At 38.3% G+C, this 24,414-nt stretch overlaps 3 protein-coding genes across 4 annotated transcripts in view; 2 read left to right on the top strand and 1 right to left on the bottom strand.

The window, feature by feature from the left end:
- fancm (FA complementation group M) overlaps positions 1–19,102 on the bottom strand; it is a 50,588-nt gene extending 31,486 nt beyond the window's left edge. Inside the window, exons 1-4 of the mRNA XM_039787083.1 lie at positions 18,164–19,102; positions 17,908–18,080; positions 16,931–17,008; positions 16,624–16,782 (exon numbers count right to left, since the gene is read on the bottom strand). Coding sequence (XP_039643017.1) covers positions 16,624–16,782; positions 16,931–17,008; positions 17,908–18,080; positions 18,164–18,869 — 1,116 coding nt within the window. The 5' untranslated portion in view covers positions 18,870–19,102. The remainder of the gene's footprint in view (positions 1–16,623; positions 16,783–16,930; positions 17,009–17,907; positions 18,081–18,163) is intronic.
- Positions 650–13,273, top strand: soul3 (heme-binding protein soul3). 2 transcript variants are annotated; one of them, XM_039787084.1, is made up of 6 exons: positions 650–773; positions 1,043–1,300; positions 9,061–9,155; positions 10,499–10,640; positions 10,727–10,910; positions 11,097–13,273. In XM_039787084.1, exons 1-6 carry the CDS (start codon positions 665–667, stop codon positions 11,266–11,268), a joined length of 960 nt encoding a protein of 319 aa, XP_039643018.1. In that variant the 5' UTR covers positions 650–664; the 3' UTR covers positions 11,269–13,273. The 2 variants fall into 2 exon arrangements, with proteins under 2 accessions (XP_039643018.1, XP_039643019.1); XM_039787085.1 differs by having other exon boundaries at positions 734–951.
- Positions 19,103–19,201: 99 nt separating the features above from the next.
- On the top strand, positions 19,202–24,320 carry iqcc (IQ motif containing C). Its single transcript, XM_039787089.1, has 5 exons — positions 19,202–19,327; positions 22,188–22,331; positions 22,414–22,741; positions 23,320–23,441; positions 24,055–24,320. Exons 1-5 carry the CDS (start codon positions 19,259–19,261, stop codon positions 24,088–24,090), a joined length of 699 nt encoding a protein of 232 aa, XP_039643023.1. The 5' UTR covers positions 19,202–19,258; the 3' UTR covers positions 24,091–24,320.
- The last annotated feature ends 94 nt before the right edge of the window (positions 24,321–24,414 follow it).

The raw sequence follows: 24,414 nt of genomic DNA, 5'->3' as shown, positions 1-24,414 counted from the left end.
ATATATTGATGTAAAATAAAACTAAAAAAGGTTGATATTTAAAGTGTAAAACTTCACACACACAAAAAGAGGTTGTTTCATCAACCATGGCTTGTTTAATGAATAACCAAAATGTTACTAAATTACAATGACAATTGAAACAACAGAAAATAAATAAGAGTTTAAAAAGTCAATAAAATAGTAGACAAGAAATACAACTTCTAAACAATTAGTCGGTTGATAGATTAGTTGATTAACAGAATACTATTTTACTAACTCATCAATAATGTAATTTATTAGTCAAGAAAAAATGCCAATCCAGCTTCTCAAATAAGAGAATGTATTGCTTTTATCGGTTTATAATTTTACATTTAACAGGCTATATTTTGTTTTTGGTTAAGACAAAAAAAAAAAAATGCTATTTGAAGACATGTTTCACTATTTTCTGGTAGTCTAAATGATTAATCAATCAATCAATCAAGAAAATATAATGATGAATTGATAATGAAAATAATCATTAGGGGCAGCTCTATGGGGTAGCACATAATAAATAGGCACCTATGCTCGCATATCACAAGTAAATCAGGAAAAAATAAGCACAAAATGCATTTGGAGACTACTGCTAAGATGCTGTTGAAGACCTATGCTTTTGTTATTGACATGTTGGCCCCTTTGAGATAACTGGATGAAATCAAGTCTCGGATATTTATCATCTCGTGCAGGCAGCAGCGGGAGGAGGGGCGGTAGCAGCGTCACGTGGTCTCCTGTAAACATCGCATTCACCTCCGGCTACGGTGAGGGAGGCGACTTTTTGGTTTTTAGCGAATGTAAAGTGCGCCCAGAGGAAGCATATGACTAGTTTAAGTCATATATAACATTGCGGATATGCATATGGGTAAATGTGTAAAGGAAAGCTTCGTAGTACCCGGTTTGTGAACCAGAAAGTAACGCCTGGACGAGCAACACGCCGAGGTCCGAAGAAAAACGAAGCGTAAATTCACCGGCGGCGGCGATTCATAAGTGAGTTTCTTGTCAACCCGTTAAGGCTGTTTTTTCTCTGTAGGTACTAGTCTTAAAAAAACAGAAATGGATCAAGGTGGCTGCCAAATGAGCGGCGGTGGTGGTGACAGCAGCGGGCCCGACCAACCCGGGGTGATCACACTGGAGGATCTCGAGTCTTTCTCGGAAGACCAACTGACAGACTCGGGCAACGGCAGTATCGAAGAAGAAGGAAAAGCCATGGAGGAAGACGAACACTCAGACCAACTACTGACATATTGGCAGAACGTAGCGAGGGGACACCAAGTGGAAGTTTCACAAGGTAAAAAAAAATAATAAACTCGACGAGGAAAAAAATGAGACATACAACTCTAAGTCTTTGAGCTAAACAAAACACGTCTTCTTTGGGATATAAACGTGATGTTTACAGACTAGTGAAAACTAAAGACACGTTACGTTGACACCCCCCCCTCCCCATGTAACACAAGTAGACTTCATCCATCAGAGTTATTGTTTAATGTCAGGTAGTTTATAGATCTTGACATTTCTGGTAGCACTTAAAATGGACTTTCATTTTAAGGAGAAGAGAAGAGACAAGGGACTGTCTTGTGGTGGAGTTGTTGCAGGAGAAACAGTCAGCTGAAAGTCCTGGTCAGTTAAGTGCTTGTGTTTTGTTTTTCAAAACTTTTCTTGTTGCAGCACAAGGGGGTGCAGCCGTAACACACTGCCCCCATTCAAAATGAATGGGACGACTTGCGTTTTCGCCAGACGGTCTGACGATTGCCTGAGTGTATGTGAATGCAGTCTACCAGCACGTACACTGACCTAGTTTCCAGTGAGGCACATAAGTTAACGATAGATAAACCAGTTCCACCAAGGACATTGCGGTCCCTGTCCTTTGAGTAAACGTGTGTTACAACTATAGGACTGTATAGTTATTAAAAGAAAGTTAATCCATTACACGCAAGGCCAAACTTTGGAGCACACAGACAAATAAGTTAAACTTTTTACAGGGAGACAGACTGTAATTTAAATGGCAAATGAAAAGCTGTGTTTCCTCAAGTGTGATCATGGAATTGCTGTTGAGTCCCAGCAAGATGAGAAATAGTTAAATATCACCATTATGTAAGTAGCTAATAGTCTGCAAAATCAATAAACACAAACTGCTCCTGTGGTTCTTCCATAAATAGTTCCATAACTACCGCAACAAAAAAAAGGTCAGATCTGTTGTGAATTGCATGGAAATTTTGAGATCCTCTTAGTGAAACAATTGGGAAAGTCCACCTGTCACACAAAACATGCAGATTACAAGTACAGTGAGGTGTTAGGAATAAGCATTGAATATAAATTAGCATTTCTTAAGTCATGAAAATAGTGTTTGTAAGGCACAGCTTTCACTAAGATCCAGTCTACAAAAACAATGGCTTGTTGTGTTATCATCAGGCATTAAATAGCAAATACCCGTTTCATCTTGTGGGTTTAAGGATTCTATTAGGACAGTAAAATCTCACAGACATTATACAAATACAATAGTGGTATTATTGTAGGAGTATGGTCTAATACTAAAGCAGTAATAGCATGGTTAATAGTATTGTATTACTAGAATTTGTTGGAAAATAATGGTAAAATAGAATAATATACATGTATGTGGTATAAAAAGTGCCCAGTTGTCAAACAAAACAAAAATGTCATTTTTGCTGGGATATTGCCTCTCATGAAGTACATGGTTAGTAGTGTAGTTCTCACCTATTTACTGGAGTATAGAATTCCTGTAATTCGGGATCTGTTTTACAGTTTATTTAATGATTTGGTTATTTTAACCTTGCCCAAAGTTAAAATAGGCAAAAAATGTTCAAACTGTTCAAAGCTGCATCCAATGAAGGGCTGCTCTTTGTTTTTCTGGGGAGTGCAAAGGATAATCTAACAAACTGTGATAAACACTGGCCACTCACACTTTTAGTCATATTGTAAGAATGTTCTTTTACACCTTTGATTTGATTGACATTGTGTTGTTTATATAGATATTTTCTTTAAATATATATATACACATTACATCTGTACCTAGTAGTCAGATGTTTATAGTAGTTTACCTTCTTCAGCTTTGTTGTTATGGTTTTAGCTGTATGTCTATTTCTGTGTACATTGAGAGCAAAGATAAACCAGAGTGAAATTGTTTGTATGTATATGTGTATACATACTTGGCCTATAAAACTGATTATGATTTGAAACTATAGCCTGACACATTAGTAACTCAATGGGGTTACGTGGATGTACAAAAAACCAATTAAATCAAATGTATACTCACTTTAGTCCTGTATAACATAATTGGCCATACGACCTGGAACTTGTAAGGTAAAGCCGACTAAAAGACTGCAAGTTATCACCTTCCATATTGACAGGCTCTATTTACAATTGTATGTGTGTGTGTAATTGTATTTTTTTTGTTTACTTGTGCTATATTTAGCCTATGACTGCAGACTCACAGGCAAAATGGGGCTTGAATTTTTTGTCATTTTTAATGACTGGATTTGCTTTAGGTCAAAGGTTGCCAGGTTGAACACTACAACCGTCACACATTTGTATACCACAGTGTGTGAAATAACTGGCGATAAATAAACCGATATTAAAGTGTACCGAGTATTGCATTTCTGCTGCTTTCAGTATTGTACTAAAATACAACAAATTGCTTGTTGAATTTTAAACAAATGAAAGGAAATCCTTTCCAACATTCATTTTATGAACAAATTGAACAATGAATTTAATATAAAAGGCTTTCTTTCACAACACAAAAAAATCTCTGAGTGTCTTTGACGATATGTTTCAGCCTTTCGTGATGTGTTTATTGCGCCAGTTGATATCGCGATGATTTAAAAAATGGCTGGTGTCTGGGTTGAGCGTGCAGTTGAGCTGTCCCTCAGTCAGCTGTGTAGCAACACAAAAAGTGCAAACAAGTATGGTCTAAATTGGTCTTTACAGTCTAATTTTCTTATTTATTTTGTAGAAGTAACATAGCTTTTCGTCAAAATAATTTATTTCTTTTATTTTAAGTTTTTGTTGTGAAATCACATTAAAAAAAATTATAAAATAAAATAATTTAATTCAGTCACTGATATTTCCATATGTTGGCTCATCACCAAAGTCTATTACCATTCGAACATTTTCTCTGGAACATTGTTGAACATATATATGAATATACCTCAAAAGTATGTGAATTAAAATCTGTTTTTCTTTGCCTTCAATCAATGATTGATTTTGTTGATTTGTAGCTTGAGGTGTCTAAACTTTAACAATTCAATTCCCGCTTCACAGCAATAAAATGCTAGCCTGACATGGTCATACTCAGATTCTAGTGAACTTCCCGACCTCGAATGTTGTGGGCGGGGCTAAGTTCGGCTGGCATCCAGGCTAATAAAATGCTATTTTCCAAAAAAAAAAATTTAGATATCTTACTTCCCCGTGTAGGTCACAAAACATTAAAGAGACCATCAAAGCCTTCTTTAATAGTTCAACTGGTGTATGGTAAATACTTATTAATCTGGGCTATTTGTCATCTAACTACTGTACGTGCCCACTTAAAATCCAGTAACACAGGCACATTCATTCTCCTCCCTCTGCTCTTAGACCACAGCACTAGTTGAGGACTTAGTACGAAATTTCGGACTCAGTGGGGATTAGCTACCTTGCCTGTATTGGTACTGTATTGGACTGCTAAGTCCTGGACGGCAATACTGTTGCTAAGGACACTGGCTAAGGCCACACTAAACTCCTTTGCCCTGATAGGGATAAAGTAGGGTGGACAGGGGTGATGTGGGAGCTATGCTTTGCTACCAGTTTGGGGTTATTTAATTGACTATCATTAGCTTTAGCTACAAATTTAATTCCAACGTAGCTACCAACTAGTTGTTTTTACAGTCAAAAATGCCACAAATATATGGTTTAGGTTTAGCAAATTCATTAACAGAGAAAAATGAGACATACAACTCTCAGTCTTTGAGCTAAACAAAACATGTTTGTTTTGTTCTTCTTTGGGATATAAACTGATGTGTACAGATAAATTAAAGCAACAACTAAAGACACGTGATGTTTGACTTCAGTTAGGGTGCTTTGGCTCAACTTTCTTAAGGATGTGTTCACATACACTCAGGCGGTCTGGCGTGTGAAGAGTCCTCAACTACTAATGTTGTTTTACTCCTGGTTTGTGTGGTGTACAGCTCCACCAGCTGTCTCTGTGGGTTCCATATAATCTTGCTGGAAGTGTTAAAGTTACAATCTCAAAGATCTTCGTTTCATTCTTTTTGGCGGCATCTATGGCGACAATTAGTAATTGCAGTTGGATCTCACAGTACGCTGCTTCAGAGTTGAAGAGCGAGTCTGTTGGATTAGCTCCGCCTACCCTCTCTGGCGGACCAAACACTGCTGGCGGATGGAAAACACGTCACCAATTGTGCGCCGCTTGTGATTCTTTTGTTATTTTTTTTTTTCCTTGAATGTTGACACAGACAGCCAGTTCATAATACTGCGAATATGTAAGAGTTTTCATCAGTGGGCCAATCACCATCTTCGAGAATATTACTTTAACTATCAGTGTTTCTTGCTTTTGCTCCTAGCCCTAAATGTCCATACCAGTATATGATGTTGTAGAAAATGATACTTTCCACTAGACTGCTAAACCATCCTAAGGACTTCTTGGCTCATGTAATTTCATCTCCTTAAGAAAAATTATTTGACTCATGTAGTACACCTATTAGTACTGTACACAAGCCCTTTACAGACTGTATGCTTTTCATGCCTTCTCAGTCTAGCGCTTTGCTTGAAACAAAGACCATATTATTCGCAATGGATATTCATAATGGCTCATTGTAAAGTAAAAGGAGGTCAGATGAGTAGAAATCATCAACTGATGTGGATGCAGGATGGGCTTCTAGCTTGTAAACAAGATGGAATTTATTGCTTTAAAGATTCAGGCCAAGAGCGCTCTCAAAATGGCCACTGCACTGTGTTTTCAACTTCCCAAGTGAAAAGTTATTGTATAAAATGATGACCTTGTCTTAGTCTCTCTTCATAACTATTGATGATAAGTGCCTTAGCACACCCAAAAATCAAATGAAACAGCATGTTATTCTGCTAAATAAACCCTACTTAACATGACACGGAAGAAATACACCGATCTTACGTTTCAACCTACTAAACTCAATCAACTGACATCTGATGTGAAACCACAATGGGCCTCAGTCTTGATATATTTTAATCATTTGTCACAATTTCCAACTATTGTGCATTACATTGCATTTTATGAACTTTACACAAAAGCTACAAATAGACACTCACCACTTACTATAGTGAACTGGACTCTAACCCTACTTATGGGTTTCTTGCAGTTCTGCTAACCCTTCGGTTCAAATTCTGAGCTAAATCCATGTGTAGTACTGCTGATAACATTTGAACACTACCTGTATCCGTTTCTGACATACAGTGGGTACGGAAAGTATTCAGACCCCTTTACATTTTTCACTCTTTGTTTCATTGCAGCCATTTGCTAAAATTTAAAAAGTTGAGATATCACATGGTCATAAGTATTCAGACCCTTTGCTGTGACACTCATATTTAACTCATATGCTGTCATTTCTTCTGATCCTCCTTGAGATGGTTCTACTCCTTCATTGGAGTCCTGTTGTGTTTAATTAAACTGATTGGACTTGATTAGGAAAGGCACACACCTGTCTATATAAGACCTTACAGCTCACAGTGCATGTCAGAGCAAATGAGAATCATGAGGTCGAAGGAACTGCCCAAGGAGTTCAGAGACAGAATTGTGGCAAGGCACAGATCTGGCCAAGGTTACAAAAGAATTTCTGCAGCATTCAAGGTTCCTAAGAGCACAGTGGCCTCCTTAAATGGAAGAAGTTTGGGACGACCAGAACTCGTCCTAGACCTGGCCGTCCAGCCAAACTGAGCAATCGTGGGAGAAGAGCCTTGGTGAGAGAGGTAAAGAAGAGCCCAAAGATCACTGTGGCTGAGCCCCAGAGATGCAGTAGGGAGATGGGAGAAAGTTCCACAAAGTCAACTATCACTGCAGCCCTCCACCAGTCGGGGCTTTTTGGCAGAGTGGCCCAACGGAAGCCTCTCCTCAGTGCAAGACCTATGAAAGCCTGCATAAAGTTTGCCAAAAAACACATGAAGGACTCCCAGACTATGAGAAATAAGATTCTCTGGTCTGATGAGACCAAGATTGAACTTTTTGGCGTTAATTCTAAGCGGTATGTGTGGAGAAAACCAGGCACTGCTCATCACCTGCCCAATACAATCCCAACAGTGAAACATGGTGGTGGCAGCATCATGCTGTGGGGGTGTTTTTTAGCTGCAGAGACAGGACGACTGGTTGCAATTGAAGGAAAGATGAATGCGGCCAAGTACAGAGATATCCTGGAAGAAAATCTCATCCAGAGTGCTCAAGACCTCAGACTGGGCCAAAGGTTCACCTTCCAACAAGACAATGACCCTAAGCACACAGCTAAAATAACAAAGGAGTGGCTTCGGAACAACTCTGTGACCATTCTTGACTGGCCCAGCCAGAGCCCTGACCTAAACCCAATTGAGCATCTCTGGAGAGACCTGAAAATGGCTGTCCACCAACGTTCACCATCCAACCTGACGGAACTGGAGAGGATCTGTAAGGAAGAATGGCAGAGGATCCCCAAATCCAGGTGTGAAAAACTTGTTGCATCATTCCCAAGAAGACTCATGGCTGTACTAGCTCAAAATGGTGCTTCTACTCAATACTGAGCAAAGGGTCTGAATACTTATGACCATGTGATATTTCAGTTTTTCTTTTTTAATAAATTTGCAAAAAATTCTACATTTGTTTTTTTTCTGTCAAGATGGGGTGCTGAGTGTACATTAATGAGAAATAAAATGAACTTTTTTGATTTTAGCAAATGGCTGCAATGAAACAAAGAGTGAAAAATGTAAAAGGGGTCTGAATACTTTCCGTACCCACTGTAGGTTCAATGTAAAACAAATGCATACATTTTGTATATTATACAGCTAATTTAATAAGAATATGCATTGCACACCCTGTTTGAAAAGTGGTGCCACTGTAGAGTATAATGGCATGTAAGGAAAAGTCTGAACCCCATGGAAAGTGTAGTTGTTGAATGGGTTGCGGATGTCGCGGATTATGAACAGAATATCTCAAAAATTATGTGGCAGTTTTCAGTAAAAAATTATGAAAAATTAACATTGCAGACCAGAGGCTAGTGGAACAGTAGCCAGACTGAAAGTGGGTCATGACTACAGCCCTGTATTGATTAGAAAGCTCAGGTACAAAAATAAAAAATAAGTGTGTTGACTGTTCTGCGTCAACACTGAGGGGCTCTACCCATTCTGAGCTACTCCTCCTTCTTATCAGTGATTTACAGTGTAAGCTTGAGTTTGACTACTGACGCACACGCGCACACACACACTTGGTTGTTAAAGGATTGATCACCTAAATACCACAGGTCCCTCTGACCCAGTTGTCCTCCATGATATTAATTGACAAAATGTGATTGAACGGGGTTCACCTTGACTGACTTGTATTTGACAGCTCAACAAAAGAACATAATGGCATTATTTGATCCAACAACATGGGCATAATATAATCATAAAGGAGGCTCTTAAACTTCATGAAGGTTAAGGTAAACAGTGAAATATCATGCACGAGTATTTCAAAAACATTGGCTACTGGCTGTGTGAATACCAATCTATATCTGGCCTTGGGCAGCTTTAGTCAGTGTTCTTTCCATCAGCTCTAATAAACATGACTCTCTGTGACATCCTGGCAGAGTGCTCTGCCCATCTGGCAGCCTTTTCTCACAAAAATTACCAATGCTGCCTGTCAGTAGATTACTGGAAGTGAGGATGTTTTATACAGATTAGACAGGAGATGGCAAGTGTAGATATGAAGTGAATGGAAAAAAGTTTGTATGGAAATATATTTACTGTTTGTATGTGGTTAGTATGTGAAAAACACTCTTGCTCTTATAAAACAATACTTTATTTTTGTACCACTGTTTAAAGTGTTGTTTGTTTGTCTGTTGACAGAAATGGCACAGCCCATTCAACAGCTAACCACCAACAACCAAGGACAGGGTAACAGAGAACACATCCCTTTCACTCTCCTCACACGCAAAGAGAAGGTATCTAGCTCATATTTACTACTATGACCATGACAAACAATGCATATACACTTTGAGCTTGTGTAACCCCATCTTTCTATACATGTCCATGGTCTATATAAAAAGGGTAAGTATGGGTCAGCTATTTATTTTCCACAAGATGACCGTGTCACACAATACAATAATCCATTTAAACTCCTTAGGGGGCCTATAAATAAAAAGGGCTAATTGGTTTAACTTGAGTTAATTAGTTCATTAAAACTTGGCTGGAGACTGGTTAAACAAAGGACAATCATGGCACCCTATTCTTGGAGAAGCCTTGTAAAAGGACAGCACGTTGACAGCCAGCAGACCTCAGTCAGTAGGTTATACACCTGATCTGCAGTGGTGACTGTGCTTAGACGGTGTCTGAATAAAACGATCAAATAAATATATACTTTTAGTATGAAAAAAAGTATTATTTTCCTCACTTATTCATCTGTGTGGAAATATTTAGAAAAGTTCTAAGATATGAATTGGAAGCAGTGACTGTAAAAATAAGATTTTGAAGTAATGCTTTAACTGAACATACTTTTCTGGATATTTAACAGTAGGTTAAAGCCAACAGAATATTTACAGTAGTGCTGCACAATTATGGCAGATTTTAATCAATCACGATAATTCATTGATTTTAGCGACAAAATATTCACATTTAAATAAACACAGCACTGCTTTCACTTCAATGTTGTGCTACATTCCTGCTAATGTACAAATCTGTGCATCAAAACAATTAGGGCTGGACCCAAATATTTGACTATTTGGATATTCATTCGTTGCCTAAGTATTGGATTTTACCAAACCAAAATGACTCTTGAACAGTGAACAACCATGCATAATGCCAGTTAGTCGTGCTGTTAGTTTAGGAAGCGATGGATTTGATATGCAGCAGAGTTTGCTATGAGCAGAACACGCATTTTATACGTCAATACCACAGTCGGATAATGTTCATTGAATTGTGGAAAGCCAAAATCGTGATCGCGATTAATATTAGATTAATTACGCAGCCATAATTTACAGTCTGTAAAACTCACTGATGTAGCCGATAAAAATCACAGAGATGCACCAGTAATAATTACACCACCTTGTAAAATGTATTCTGTCCAAATAGGTTTATAAATGTTAGTTACTTACAAATCAATCTGGCAGACAGCAATTAGCTTTCATTTATTTATTTTCTGGCATTCTCGATTCCAGTTTAATAGCAAATGTTACAGATCACAGTTTTATTAGAATACTTCATTTAATTTACCCACATTATTCATGATTGAGTACCTAAAGTTCTAACTCCATTTTCTCTTGTCTTTCGTCATCTGTACTTTCTACAGTGTGGGGAGCTTCTGTATGAGAAACGTCACTACGAAAAGGGCCACTGGGCTTGTATAACAATGCGTGAGGACACTTACGAACAGAGCATCTGCTATGGTTTTATGAGGATAATGAGATACATCTGCCAGCAGAACACCTTGGGTAAGTCCACAAGCAAGGAACCATCTAACACATACAATCAGGTTCTGTCCCAGCCTTGTCTTCATTTATTTATTTTTTATCTCTAGGTGACTACCTCGGCATGACGCTGCCCATCATCACAGTGGTGCGCACAAATGAGAACCATTCTGTGGTCTCCCATGACGTCACTGTGGCCTATTACCTTCCCAATGATTATCAGGCCCAGCCCCCACAACCTCAAGACGATGAGATCACCATAGAGATGTGGCCCGCCACTACTGTATACACAAGGTCAGTAGAGAATAAAATAAAAATTACACTTGTACTATTGCTGAATTAATTCCGTCTTTTTGTAAGCAATGACAGCTAACATTGATTAATGAATAGTTCTAAAATGAATGCTGCTTGGCCTTTTTTCTGCTTGGAACATGGACATTTGATTCCTCATACTCATGCACCACTCCCTCCTTCTTCCAGGCCATTTACTGGTCCCACCAATGAAGTGACCATCATTAATCAGATCAATGCCATGGCTGAGCAGCTGGACTCTCCTGGTGCGTATGTCAATGACTCGTTCATTGTGGCCGGTTACACCAACCCCGCTCACAGCAACCGTCACAATGAGATCTGGTTCCTAGAGCGACGCTGAGGCACGAGAAGATACAGCATATTAAGCAAATCATCTGTGACCCTTGAGTCGCATAAGACTCCCTTAACACTGCTGCAGCTCAGCTACAGCCTCAATCTTTAGTCAACACACCTCTACCTGAGAAATGAAAAAAACCTCAGCCTTTACTCTACCCTTCAATCATGTTCATTTAGATAGATCCTCATTTTCACCCATAAAAACTGAACCAAACCACTGCCATACTCTCATGGACACAACCTGTATGTTAAGGTGAAGCATAGCATTTAACTCCTGCTCTTACATTGAAGTGACAAAAAAAAAATCTCCACTCAGCACTGTGCCCTCTAGTTAAAAGTTGAAATAGTTTTAACTCTTAGTGCTCTATAAACACAGTGAACATTGTTTGCTGTCGGAAACATGCAACAGCCTGTCTTTTCACAGCAGAAGAGGGTTTTTAGTGGACATGCATATCATGCTCCATTTCTGTCATGTCTTGTCATGTGGTATAAAAGGTCAATACACACCATACACACAAACAATAGATTGTCTGTCATTCTCTAGCTTTCCGAGGTCATTTTAACTTGATTGATCCACCATTTCTTTATCTCTGGACTACGTGATTTAATACAGGTTACAATGTGAAGCCAGTCACACTGCATTAACGGTTACATTGTTCCATCATAAGTGCAACATTTACCAGATAACTAACAATAAATGAGCCAGATATTACAGTAGCTGGACCACTAACATAACCCAATCGTAGGGTACGTTCAGCCGTTGGTATGGTGGGTTGGGAAGGGGATCTGCAACATGCAACACAACCCGATAGACATCTAGACCAGAAGTGGTGGCTTTAACCATAAATAAGCTCAACACAACAGGTGACACTAACTTAGAAAATAAACACACATGAATATAACATGTTAATGTGTGTTTGTGCGTGAATGTACAGCTATAGAGTAAAAGCAAATGACACACCAAACCCTAAAAAAAAAAAACTCACTGATTTTACAGCTGAATGACAATCATACAGTAGGTATATATTATATACATCTTTTTCTCTTAAGAAAATGATGCAAGTCGATGCATTCCTCATTACAAATCTATTCACACATAGGAATAGTTACTTATGTACCTCTTTATCATGCTCTTTCTTCTTGCTACTCGGTTAGTGAATATGCATTCCCTGCTGAATTGCAAACACCACTGCTGCTGAGTAAAAACAACGCTACCAAGAAAAGAGAGCGCAGAGAATTTCTCTACTGTGATTGTACTCTATGCTGAATTCTATTTTAACTGTTTTTAATGTCCTATCACCAATCTAAGGAGAGTAAAAGAAGTATCTTAGATTATCTTCACTATATTTTTAATTAAAACAAAAAACAAAGTGATACACATCAAACCAGCTCCACCTTGAGTTCACAGTAATGTAGGAATGTTTCTGGTTTGAAAAATGTATATTTACTGCTTGGGTGCGAGTGAAATAAAACTGGAAGTGAACTAGCCAAATCATCACTGTGTGATATACTAGGACAGGGGCATCCTATGAAATGCTTAGGCGGTCAATTATGAGGCTTATTAAATGTGTGTAAATTCAGCTCAAAGTTGGTTTCATTTTACTTAATAAAAATGTAAAACAAAGAAATTAACCGCTAAAAATTTAGTTTTGGGTTGGGAAGGTTGCCCAGTCTTAAAGTCAAGCAGTTTAGCTGACATCAAGACATTTAAATCCAAAGAATTTCTTTTGCATTAAATGATTGTAAAGTTGATATGATACTCTATCACAACTGTAGTGTAAAGTAAGCCCTTGCGAAGCCATGACACACGTGGATTGGTTTTCCCTTTAAGAGCCTGGTTATATGGAAACATCAAGCGTGAGGATATTTTTTTCCTTTTCCTTTCTTTTTGCTTATTGTTTTAGTGTTTTGCAAAAGTGTGCTGTAATGTAAAAATGTGCAACAGCAAGAGCTACTGTGGATTTTTTTGTTCAATTAAAATGTGCTTGTCTCCTGTATTTTGAAATGTACAGGGCTTATTTGAGTTTTATTTGGCTTATATGCATAATACATACACATTTTACATAATTCTGGGAGTATTACTGCAGAAATGAGGAGCTCATGATGACACTCTAAAGTTTGAGTATTCATTATCATCCCTCGCCAAATGCAATCTGAATTATTGGGAAAGAGCAAAAATTAAATCTTTTCATAGGCCTTCATAGGCTATTAAATAAATCCTCCCAGTGTTGATATGTGAAATGTACATGTTGTTTTACTAATGTATAATAATAATTTAAAAACAACAATAACAAAACAAAACAAAATTCAGCTTCATATACATACGTACCCAACAAGTACTGTATACTTACTACAGCATTTCTCTTAAAGGTTAGGGCTGGGCAATATATCAATATTATATCGATATCGTGATATGAGGCTAGATATCGTCTTAGATTTTGGATATCGTGATATGACATAAGTACTTTTGTAATGAACTTACCAGACTGTTCTAGCTGTTCTATCATTTGCCTTTTCCCCACTTGGACATTATGTCCACATTACTGATGATTATTTATCTAAAATCTAAGCGTGAAGATATTTTGTTAAAGTACCAATTGTCAACCCTAGAATATCGATATCAAGGTATCTGATTTTCTCCCCATCGCCCAGCCCTATTAAGGGTATTTCTTTCTTTTTATGGTCACACCCTACTTTGTTCATACATATAGCATAACCCATTTTTACAAGAAGAACTGGTGCTCAGTTACTGGAGCATAGTAACACGAGGATCCAACACACACAATAGTATATCAGAGTGCAGCCTGTTGGACAATACAGTACACTGCATTGTCTGATGGGAATAGACGTGATATGAAAAAAAACAGAACTTGCACATTTGTTTAAGTAAATTAAAACAACTTACTTTTGATTTATGTGAAATGCCACTAGAACATAAGCCCTAAATTACACCATCATTGTCCATTACAACATAACACAGAGTGTGAAACTTTATGATGGATGTATATCTCAGGTCTGGCTTGGACACGGTGGCCCAGATGTTCACTGACATTAAACGTGTTGTCTATAAAACCTCCATCCATGCTCAATCACAATCACAATGCTGAGACACAAGATAACAGGAGGCTACTTTAATGGTGATAAGGACAAATACTGGTACTGGTCTCTCTAATCTCTGTGATAAAAGGGGCCACAAACTAAAGGAAAAACCCACGACTGAGCCCCAAAAACCTGTCTGCATGACTGGTTCATTTTTCTGATTTGCTCAACAATCATTAAATTCTGCCTGACTGCAGTGATGCTCATTTTACACCTGAGTGCAGTGTTGCCTCTATGTTGTGTCCTGTCTGGTCAAATTACGGCAGGGCAGTGGGAAATGGAAGTCAACAAGCATGTTGCAGACGCCATCCGGTTAGGGGGTAATATGAAGACAAGGTGAAAAATGAAAGTCAACCCAATTAAAGAACAAGCAAGGAGTGTTCTATTATTACAAACAATCTAAAAATAATCAAAAGGGAGGGATGAAAAGACACAAAAAGACCCAACAGAGCTAATGTACAACAGGTCTAAACTCTCAAATGCAGGTGTCACATTCCAGCTGTCCAGCCAGTTGAGACAGATGAGGTGTAGTTTACAGAACAGTACACACAGACAGTAAACCGACCCCATAACAGGGAGAGCGAGCCTGTAGGGTCCATAATAATAATGAACCATTTAGTCCACCACCAGCACTGAAAGCCAGACCATCGAGTGTGACAGGATGTTGCTTTCAAGACAAATCAATTCATTTAATATTAACTGACCCAGTACAAACCACACAGCCAGAGGGAATGTGATGCTGAGAAAAAGGATCACAGCTGAGGGTTTTCTACAACAGAAGCAAGCAAACAGTGACCACAAGGTGGCAGCAAAGCACCAAAAACAAGATGTCACATGCTCTTCAAACCTAAACAAACATGACCAATGGGGGCATATAAAACTAACTTTTAAGTTTTAAGTTTAAGTTTGAATCAGTTTGTCCACTGGTATGCAGGTGAATTTATTATGAATATCAATCAGACAATGAAAATATCACAGACAATAAAGATTGACTTATTAATTAATATAGTAGTTAAAAAGGAACACGCCGACTTATTGGGAATTTAGCTTATTCACCGTAACCCCCAGAGTAAGACAAGTCGATACATACCCTTCTCATCTCCGTGGGTGCTGTAAAGCTGTCTGACGGCTCCAGCGGCATCAACCCATAACAGAACAGGCAGGTGAATGGTTCCAGTAATCCTACTGCTCCGAATAAGTGACAAAATAACGCCAACATGTTCCTGTTTACATGTTGTGATTTGTAGAGTTAGCGTGTACAAAAACAACGTAACATGAGACACAGCCATCTTCACAACCGTAAACAAACCGGAACTATATTCTCAGGCGGAAGAATATAGTACTTGGCGGAGTGATATGCTCGCAGCAAGCCTGTCTGAGAATATAGTTCCTGGTTTGTTAAGGGATAGAAGACGGCTGTGTCTCATTTACGTTGTTTTTGTACACGCGTGCCTCTAATAACTCAAAACCCACAACATGTAAATAGGAACATGTTGGCGTTATTTTGTCACTTTCAATCTGGTCACGGCAGTAGGCGCGATTGGAACCAGTTACCTGCAGGATCTGTGCGTTCGGCTAAGCTAATGCTAAGAGCCGTCAGACGCAACGCGGATAATGAGAAGGGGTATGTATCGACATTTCTTACTTGGGGGTTATGATGAATAAATTCCAATAAGTCGTCGGTCCTTAAGTAGTGAAAGAAATGTTGCTGGTATTGTATAAAAAAAGTGACCTTCTTTATATCCCCTAAAGTCTGATTGTTATGTCAGATGTTTATTTGTAGCAAGCTAATGTTACAGCTCAGCCGAGGAGGATGCCACTAATATTTACATCTCGCCGGTCACGAGCTTCTCGTCCATTAGTATGCTTTTTTTTCTGCATGGTGATACTGAAGGTTGGTGTAGTTTGGTAGACAGAAAAGAGTTCCTACATGAAACAACCAGGTCTGTGGATTATCTTGAGTAAACGGGTAATGATTTGTATTGATATGAAAGGAGACATTGCTGTTGAGTTTTTCAAATGTATTTTTGTTGGCGCTTTGAGCACCCCAAGTGCAATCTAGTTGTATTGTATTCGAGAGAAGGCAGAAATCTTTACAGCCGAATATCTTCAACACTGGGCAACTCACACCAACACAATCTAGATTGATAAATAGCAATAGAGATAAGAGAAAACATATGTATTTTTGATTTTGGAGGGGAACTGTCACTTTAAAGATAAGAAGGAATTTTGCTAAATAGGCTAAATTGCTTGTGCCTACCTGGAGGTAGCGCACCTGGTGAGCAGAAAGGGCCTCTCCCAAAGGAACTACCACTTTCTCCACACTGCGCTGGTGGGAATGGGCCTGGATGTCTGGGCTCTCTTCTGAACGCAGCTCAATGTGGGAAATGAGCAAATTGGAGATCACTGACTGCACCGACTGCATGGATAGAGTAACAGAGGAAAGATGGAATCGGATTTGAGATTAGTTAAATGGAGCATTTTTATTATTAGGTCACATGAGGCTGTTGACAAGAAGAAAAAAAAAAAAAAGATTTATAGACACAGATATGATATATTGTTCCTACCTTTGTATCTGCCCCTGGAGTTGCACTAAGGGCAAGGATGCGGAATTGCAGAGTCTGGCTGCAGAGCTGTCTGATCACCTGAGTAACGGGGAGAAGAGCAAGAACAAGACATTGTTAGAACTTTATTGCTCAAATATTTGTACTAACTGAAAGTGTTAGAATGCAAACCTAAAGAGGCACTCCCAGCTAGGAAATAGAAGTCAAAGAATAGTTAAAGGCCTCAATCACCGTCAGTAGTGAAAGTAACTAAGTACACTTTTACTAAGTACTTTTATTCAAGTACTGTACGATGAACAAATTTGAGTCTTTCCATTTTATGCTACTTTATAGATTAAACTACCCAGCAGTACATAAAGTAAATAAATGAGCTCTACCTTTATCAGCTGCAACATCAAAGTATTTAATTAAACTATTTCAAAGTATTTTGAAATTGACCATTATGCATAATAAGTAATTTTACTTTTGGTACTTTAAGTGCATTTTGAGGCGAATACTTTTGTACTTTTACTTACTTAGGATTTTGAATGAAGGACTTTTACTTGTAACAGAGTATTTCTATGCTGTGGTATTACTACTTAATCATATAAACATTGCCATGAGCAGCCCTGCTCATTGATTTGCAATATTGCCCACAAATGTCTAGTAGTACAACCAGAGATTTTATGTGGTTAGCTACCTTGGTATACAGTATTTTGTCACCCAATCACACTAGGGAATAAACTAATAAAAGTGAATAAAGTTTCATACTGCTGTCAAGACACAAAGCCTCCATTATCTGCAACAGACTTCTTTACAACCCCATTTCAAGAGTGAGTGTTACTTTGTGAGGAGATATTTTTGGTGGTTGTCACTTTATTGGAGGTTCTCAAGCAGAATTGAACTTAGTTCAAATAAAATATAACCTGAAAATATAGTCAGCAGTGACATGTAACTGAATTGAACGACAAGCTGTAATCATGAGTGACAGGTTTGTTTACCTGACTGTAGGCATGGTTGCCCTGCGCCTTGTGGGCTTCATCGATCACCACACACTTGACCTGCTGGGCAGGACAGGTTTCTCTGGACAGATCGTTCACCATGACCTGAGGGGTGAGGAAGAAGACGCGCTTGGTCCTCCACACCACCTGTCTATGCTTTGCTGCCGTTGTGCCTGCGGATAAGGAGACGGACTCTTGTTAATAAAGGCTAAAAGAAGAAAGATGGGTGTCATGGTTTTTATGTCATGATTGTTACCTGTCAGCTCAGCCATGTGTGCCTGTGGGATCCCCATCACTTTATAACAGGCCTCAATCTGCTGTGCCACCAGAGGTTTGGTGGGAGCCATAAACACAATCTTCCCCGATGGATACCAGCGGTAGAAGTTGTACATAACCACAGAGGCTATAAAGGTCTTTCCCAGACCAGTGGGAAGACACACTAGTGTGTTCTGAAACAGAGCAGCTTCTGATATCTTCAGCTGGTACTCCCGGATGGGATAGTTGGTGGGGTAAATCCATACCTGAGCTGAGGAGCTGTCAAGGCCAGGGAAGTCTGGGTATGTTTGCCCACCTGACGGGATGGGAGAGAGGCCAGTGCTCTCTGTTCCTACAGGGTTGTCATACTGAAAATAGTTAGCATTGCCAAGGTGTAGGCTCTTTTCAGCTTCATAAACAGCGACCACCATCAGATCATCGTCGTCATCTTGATCTTCATACGCAGGTTTAGGGTCCTCTGTCCTCACCGGATTCACTGTTGTGTGTGTGGACCCCTGACCTATTTGAGCCCATAGGCGATTTTGAGGAGGGTGTGTTGTTACCTGCGCAGTGTTGCTTGGGGTTGTTCTGCGCCGTCCAGCGGCTTTTTTGTCATCTTTGTTCGGTTGAACAACTTTGTTTTGAGGGACGGATGCACCCCAAGTCTGGAACAACGTCCTCTGATTTGAACCACTACTCATTTTCATTAGTTGTGGCGGAAAACTTTGAGAAAAAGTGCCATGTGACGAGCAGCAACATTGCAAAATGAATACCGGGTATACAACACAGGGTCACTTCCGCTCACGTTTTACCAAAATATAACAACACATACATAACGATGGTTTTACTCCAATCATATCGGTCGTTTAAATATAGTTTAAATTGTAAAGCAAACAACATTGCCCTATTGTATTTACGGCAGTATATTAAACTAAGAGCTAAACCGGAACACCGGCACACGTACCGTTAGTAACATTAAACAAGGAGGCTTTTATTCTTTTAGTGTGACACCGGAACAAAATCAAAAGTTTGAGTTCATCTCCCGCTCTCTGATGTTATGTCAATGGTTAGCTACCGGTCTTATATATATCCATGAATGTTACGCTATCCCGTCACCATAGCAATGGATAGAAGCAAATGGGAGAAGATACTCACCTGTTTTCAGGTAATGAGGTTATCTAATTGGTATACGTGCAGTTTAGTGTCCCAAATTATTTTACAAAAACTGAGTGTCCCAAATGATGAGGGTCTTATTTGAGACAGGTTAGGGTTAGGGTTAGAGTAGCACAGGTGGTTTAGCAGGTTCATAATTAATTAAGCACATTGTGTGGGGAATTTGGGACACTAAACTGCACGTATGCCTATCTAATTAGCCTACTTTTAAGCTGTAAAACACAAAGTTGCGACTTTATAGCTGCAGTAATTCAAGTCAGTTGCTTTTTTTGCTAGTTCGGGCTGTTTAGTTGATTTTGCTAACTCTGTGATACGGCTGCTAATAGTAGCTATTGTTGTTATCATTTAGCTACGTAACTAAAGTTAGCTAGCTAGTTATTGAGGGCTACCAGCTACTGTTTACCGACCGTGGTAAAGTTGGTTTTATATTGGACGTTGGATATTCGACACATTCGAAAAATCTATTATGCAGCTTGCCCTTTCAACCTATTCATGTCAAACCACTTGTGTTGAACTCAACTAACCCTCCTACACATTGCACAAAGCTTCTTTTTTCAAAAAAAACATCCTTTCATTTTTTAAATATTTTTTTATGTAAAAAAATGACATAAATCTATTATGCGGCCTGTCCTTTTGACCTATTCATTTCAAACCACTTTTGGTGAACTCAACTAACCCTCCTACACATTGCACAAAGCTTCTTTTTTCAAAAAAAACATCCTTTAGTTTTTAAATCTTTTTTTATGTAAAAAAATGCCATAAATCTATTATGCGGCCTGACCTTTTGACCTATTCATTTCAAACCACTTTTGTTGAACTCAACTAACCCTCCTACACATTGCACAAAGCTTCTTTTTTCAAAAAAAACATCCTTTAATTTTTTAAATATTTTTTTATGTAAAAAAATGCCATAAATCTATTATGTGGCCTGACCCTTTGACCTATTCAGGTCAAACCACTTTTGTTGAACTCAACTAACCCTCCTACACATTGCACAAAGCTTCTTTTTTCAAAAAAAACATCCTTTAATTTTTTAAATATTTTTTTATGTAAAAAAATGCCATAAATCTATTATGCGGCCTGACCTTTTGACCTATTCAGATCAAACCACTTTTGTTGAACTCAACTAACCCTCCTACACATTGCACAAAGCTTCTTTTTTCAAAAAAAACATCCTTTAATTTTTTTAATATTTTTTTATGTAAAAAAATGACATAAATCTATTATGCGGCCTGACCCTTTGACCTATTCAGGTCAAACCACTTTTGTTGAACTCAACTAACCCTCCTACACAATGCACAAAGCTTCTTTTTTCAAAAAAAACATCCTTTAATTTTTTTAATATTTTTTTATGTAAAAAAATGCCATAAATCTATTATGCGGCCTGTCCTTTTGACCTATTCAGGTCAAACCACTTTTGTTGAACTCAACTAACCCTCCTACACATTCATTAGAAGGGCCGAATGAAATGATGTTTTTTTTGAAAAAAGAAGCTTTGTGCAATGTGTAGGAGGGTTAGTTGAGTTCAACAAAAAGGTAATTTAAAATGAATAGGTCAAAAGGGAGAGTAAGAAATTTATGGCATTTTTACATAAAAAATATTTAAAAATTAAAGGATGTTTTTTTGAAAAAAAAGCTTTGGCATTGCGGTAGCGTTGGTTAGCTGAGTTCATCACAAGTGGTTTGACCTGAATAGGTCAAAGGGTCAGGCCACATAATAGATTTATGGCATTTTTACATAAAAAATATTTAAAAATAAAAGGATGTTTTTTTGAAAAAGAAGCTTTGTGCATTGTGTAGGGTGGTAGCTGAGTTCATCACAAGTGGTTTGACCTGAATAGGTCAGAAGGGTCAGGAGCCACATAATAGATTTATGGCATTTTTTACATAAAAAATATTAAAAAAATTAAAGGATGTTTTTTTGAAAAAAGAAGCTTTGTGTTAATGAGAGGCCAGTTAGAGTTCAACAAAAAGTGGTTTCATCTGAATAGGTCAAAAGGACAGGACGCATAATAGATTTATGGCATTCTTTACATAAAAAATATTTAAAAATTAAAGGGATGTTTTTGAAAAAAAAGCCTTTTTGCATTTGTGTAAGATTTAACTGGAAGTTCATCACAAGTGGTTTGCCCTGAATAGGTCAAAGGGTCAGGCCACATAATAGATTTATGTCATTTTCTTTACAAAAAAAATATTAAAAAAATTAAAGGATGTTTTTTTGAAAAAAGAAGCTTTGTGCATTGTGTAGGGTGGTTAGCTGAGTTCATCACAAGTGGTTTGACCTGAATAGGTCAAAGGGTCAGGCGCCAATAAAATTATGGATTTATGGTTTTACAAAAAAAATTTATTAAAATTTTTTTTTAAAGAGTTTAAATTATGTGCATTGTGTAGGGTGGTTAGCTGAGTTCATCACAAGTGGTTTGACCTGAATAGGTCAAAGGGTCAGGCCACATAATAGATTTATGGCATTTTTTTACATAAAAAAATATTTAAAAAATTTAAAGGATGTTTTTTTTGAAAAAAGAAGCTTTGTGCATTGTGTAGGGTGGTTAGCTGAGTTCATCACAAGTGGTTTGACCTGAATAGGTCAAAGGGTCAGGCCACATAATAGATTTATGTCATTTTTTTACATAAAAAAATATTAAAAAACTAAAGGATGTTTTTTTTGAAAAAAGAAGCTTTGTGCAATGTGTAGGAGGGTTAGTTGAGTTCAACACAAGTGGTTTGACATGAATAGGTTGAAAGGGCAAGCTGCATAATAGATTTTTCGAATGTGTCGAATATCCAACGTCCAATATAAAACCAACTTTACCACGGTTGTTTACCGTTACTGTATCTCCTCTCCTCGTTAGGCATCTGCGCGTGGATACTTGGTGAGAAACGAAGTCCGTCGTGCGCGAGAAGACTTTGAAGAAATCGTGAAAGAGATAGATGGAGGCTTGGCCCATGTAGAGTGGAGGGAGACGGTCATCCCCATTCCCCGCTTCTCATACACTGTAAGTAACTGAACATGTTGTGAGAGTGTGAGTTAATTAGTTTATCGGTGCTTTTCTCATGCTTTTGCCCATGCATCTTCAGGACGGCCCATTTCTACGAGCCAGCAGCTCTTCCAGCAAAGTGTCAAATCCAGGACTAGAGGTCTGTGCCAGTCCCCCGAGACCATCATCAGCATCCTTATCAGAGGAGAGAGGAGGTCACCGGGTCCTGCTGGAGAAGATAGAAGCAGAGAGAGATGATTCACAATCCAAAGGACAGACCTCTGTTTCTAATGACTATTTCCACAGCAGCAATGTTAGAGGGGATGAAGAGGAACAGAAAGAGAGCACTGTGGGGGAGAAAGATGGAGACTCCACCACCGTCTGGAGCAGTTTGGAGCTGGACATGAACTATGTTCACTCTCACAAAGGTGAGAGTGAACATAGTCTCTATTCATTATTATTGAAATGAGATCCATACTGTATATCATTTTTCATTTATAACAGAGGTACAATGTTGCATCTTATTTGGGGCTTTAACTAACAATTACTCAATCATTTAAGCCTATGAAATAAATAGAAAATAGCACTAATCTTGTTGTGTAAGCATTGCAAACAATATCCGTTTTAAAAAGACACTTAGTTGAGCATGGAGTATAGGCCTTTGTTTTCTTAAAATAGATCCACAGATTGAAAAACTGCCATTGGGTTGACATTATTACTAGTTTTAATTATTTGAGACAGTGACCTACTTCAGTTGTTTTGTTTAACTTCAATTGTCTAAATGGGAGCAATATCTTTGTGTACAAGTTCATCTACCTCACCACATTTTCACTTTTAAAAAAGCAAAAAGAGAAGATGAAACAAAACAGAAAATCTGTATTTACCTACAGGATTTATGCAAATTTGACTTTTGTGTACACATGTACTTGTGTGGGTTGCAAACAGATGTGTGACCTATAGATTAGATGCCTTATCAGTCATTTTGAATTTGCCATCCCTCCTTCAGGTCCCCGGCAGTACTGCTTGGCTCAGGAGGTGCCCTGTAACCCAGAGGCCTTGCGTCTCCATAGAAACACCCTGACCATGGAGCTGGTCTGGCTCCAACAGGCCATTGGCAGCAGGAAAAAGGTAAGACGGAGATAGGGGGAAATGTGGTTGTTTCCCTGCATTTATTCTGCAGTTGCAGTCTCCTGCTGTAAAAAAAAAAATGCCTCTGCTGCAAGACAAAATTTATTTAGTGACCTCCAAAATAAGCCAGTACATAGGAACCAAGAAGCATCATTCTAGAAAAAAAAAAAGTAAGTACCCGTACCTGAATGATAACCAAATTGTATTTGCAGTATCAGTAGCTACTTATTGAACACAATCAACATGTCCAGAAAGCTGTGAAACAGCACGGATACTGTAGCTGAAGTATCTACATGATTCAGTCTGTTTTTTTCCTTCTACAATCCGGCCTGTGTATTGGGGGCATACATCTGTAATACTTTTTTAGCATATTTAGCTGCCTTCAACCTTTTGTTCTGTGTACCAATTGAATCCCATAATTTATCTTTTAACTAGTTAACTTACATCCCGCATCACTGCTAGCACCCTGCAGCTCCAGAGGATATAAAAGCTGCTAAGATGTGGAGTAATGTGCACAAAGAACACTTATTGTAAACCCAGCTCACCCAATGTATAACTTGGCAGTAAATTAACTTTTAATTAGTTTTTTTTCCTTCTTTCTTCTCCTCTACAGTACTTGTCACTGAAGGATAGTCTGAGCGTATCCTGACGGCAGAAGTAATCTGAACTGGACTTGATAATGTATGACTGAAGGCCTGTTTGCTATCAATGAACTAAACTCATTAAAGTGGCATTTTTTAAGTTATTATTTCTGTACATACACTGTGACACTGTAAATAAATGGCTTTCCTTGGTATTTATCACGTGTTTGACAAATCCTGTACATTGTGTATGTTATTTGCTAATGTAAAAAAATGAATAAATTGGATATACTTCTTTCTGCTGTTGTTGCCACTGCAGTGGTTTTGCTGATATTGGTCCCATAAATTGTGAGAGGGACAGGTAGTTGCTGTTGTGTAGGAAGACTGTTCAT

The sequence above is a fragment of the Perca fluviatilis genome, chromosome 20 (genome assembly GCF_010015445.1).
Source record: "Perca fluviatilis chromosome 20, GENO_Pfluv_1.0, whole genome shotgun sequence".
In the NCBI taxonomy this organism is placed as follows: Eukaryota; Metazoa; Chordata; class Actinopteri; order Perciformes; family Percidae; genus Perca; species Perca fluviatilis.
This window is presented reverse-complemented; position numbering and strand designations above follow the sequence as displayed.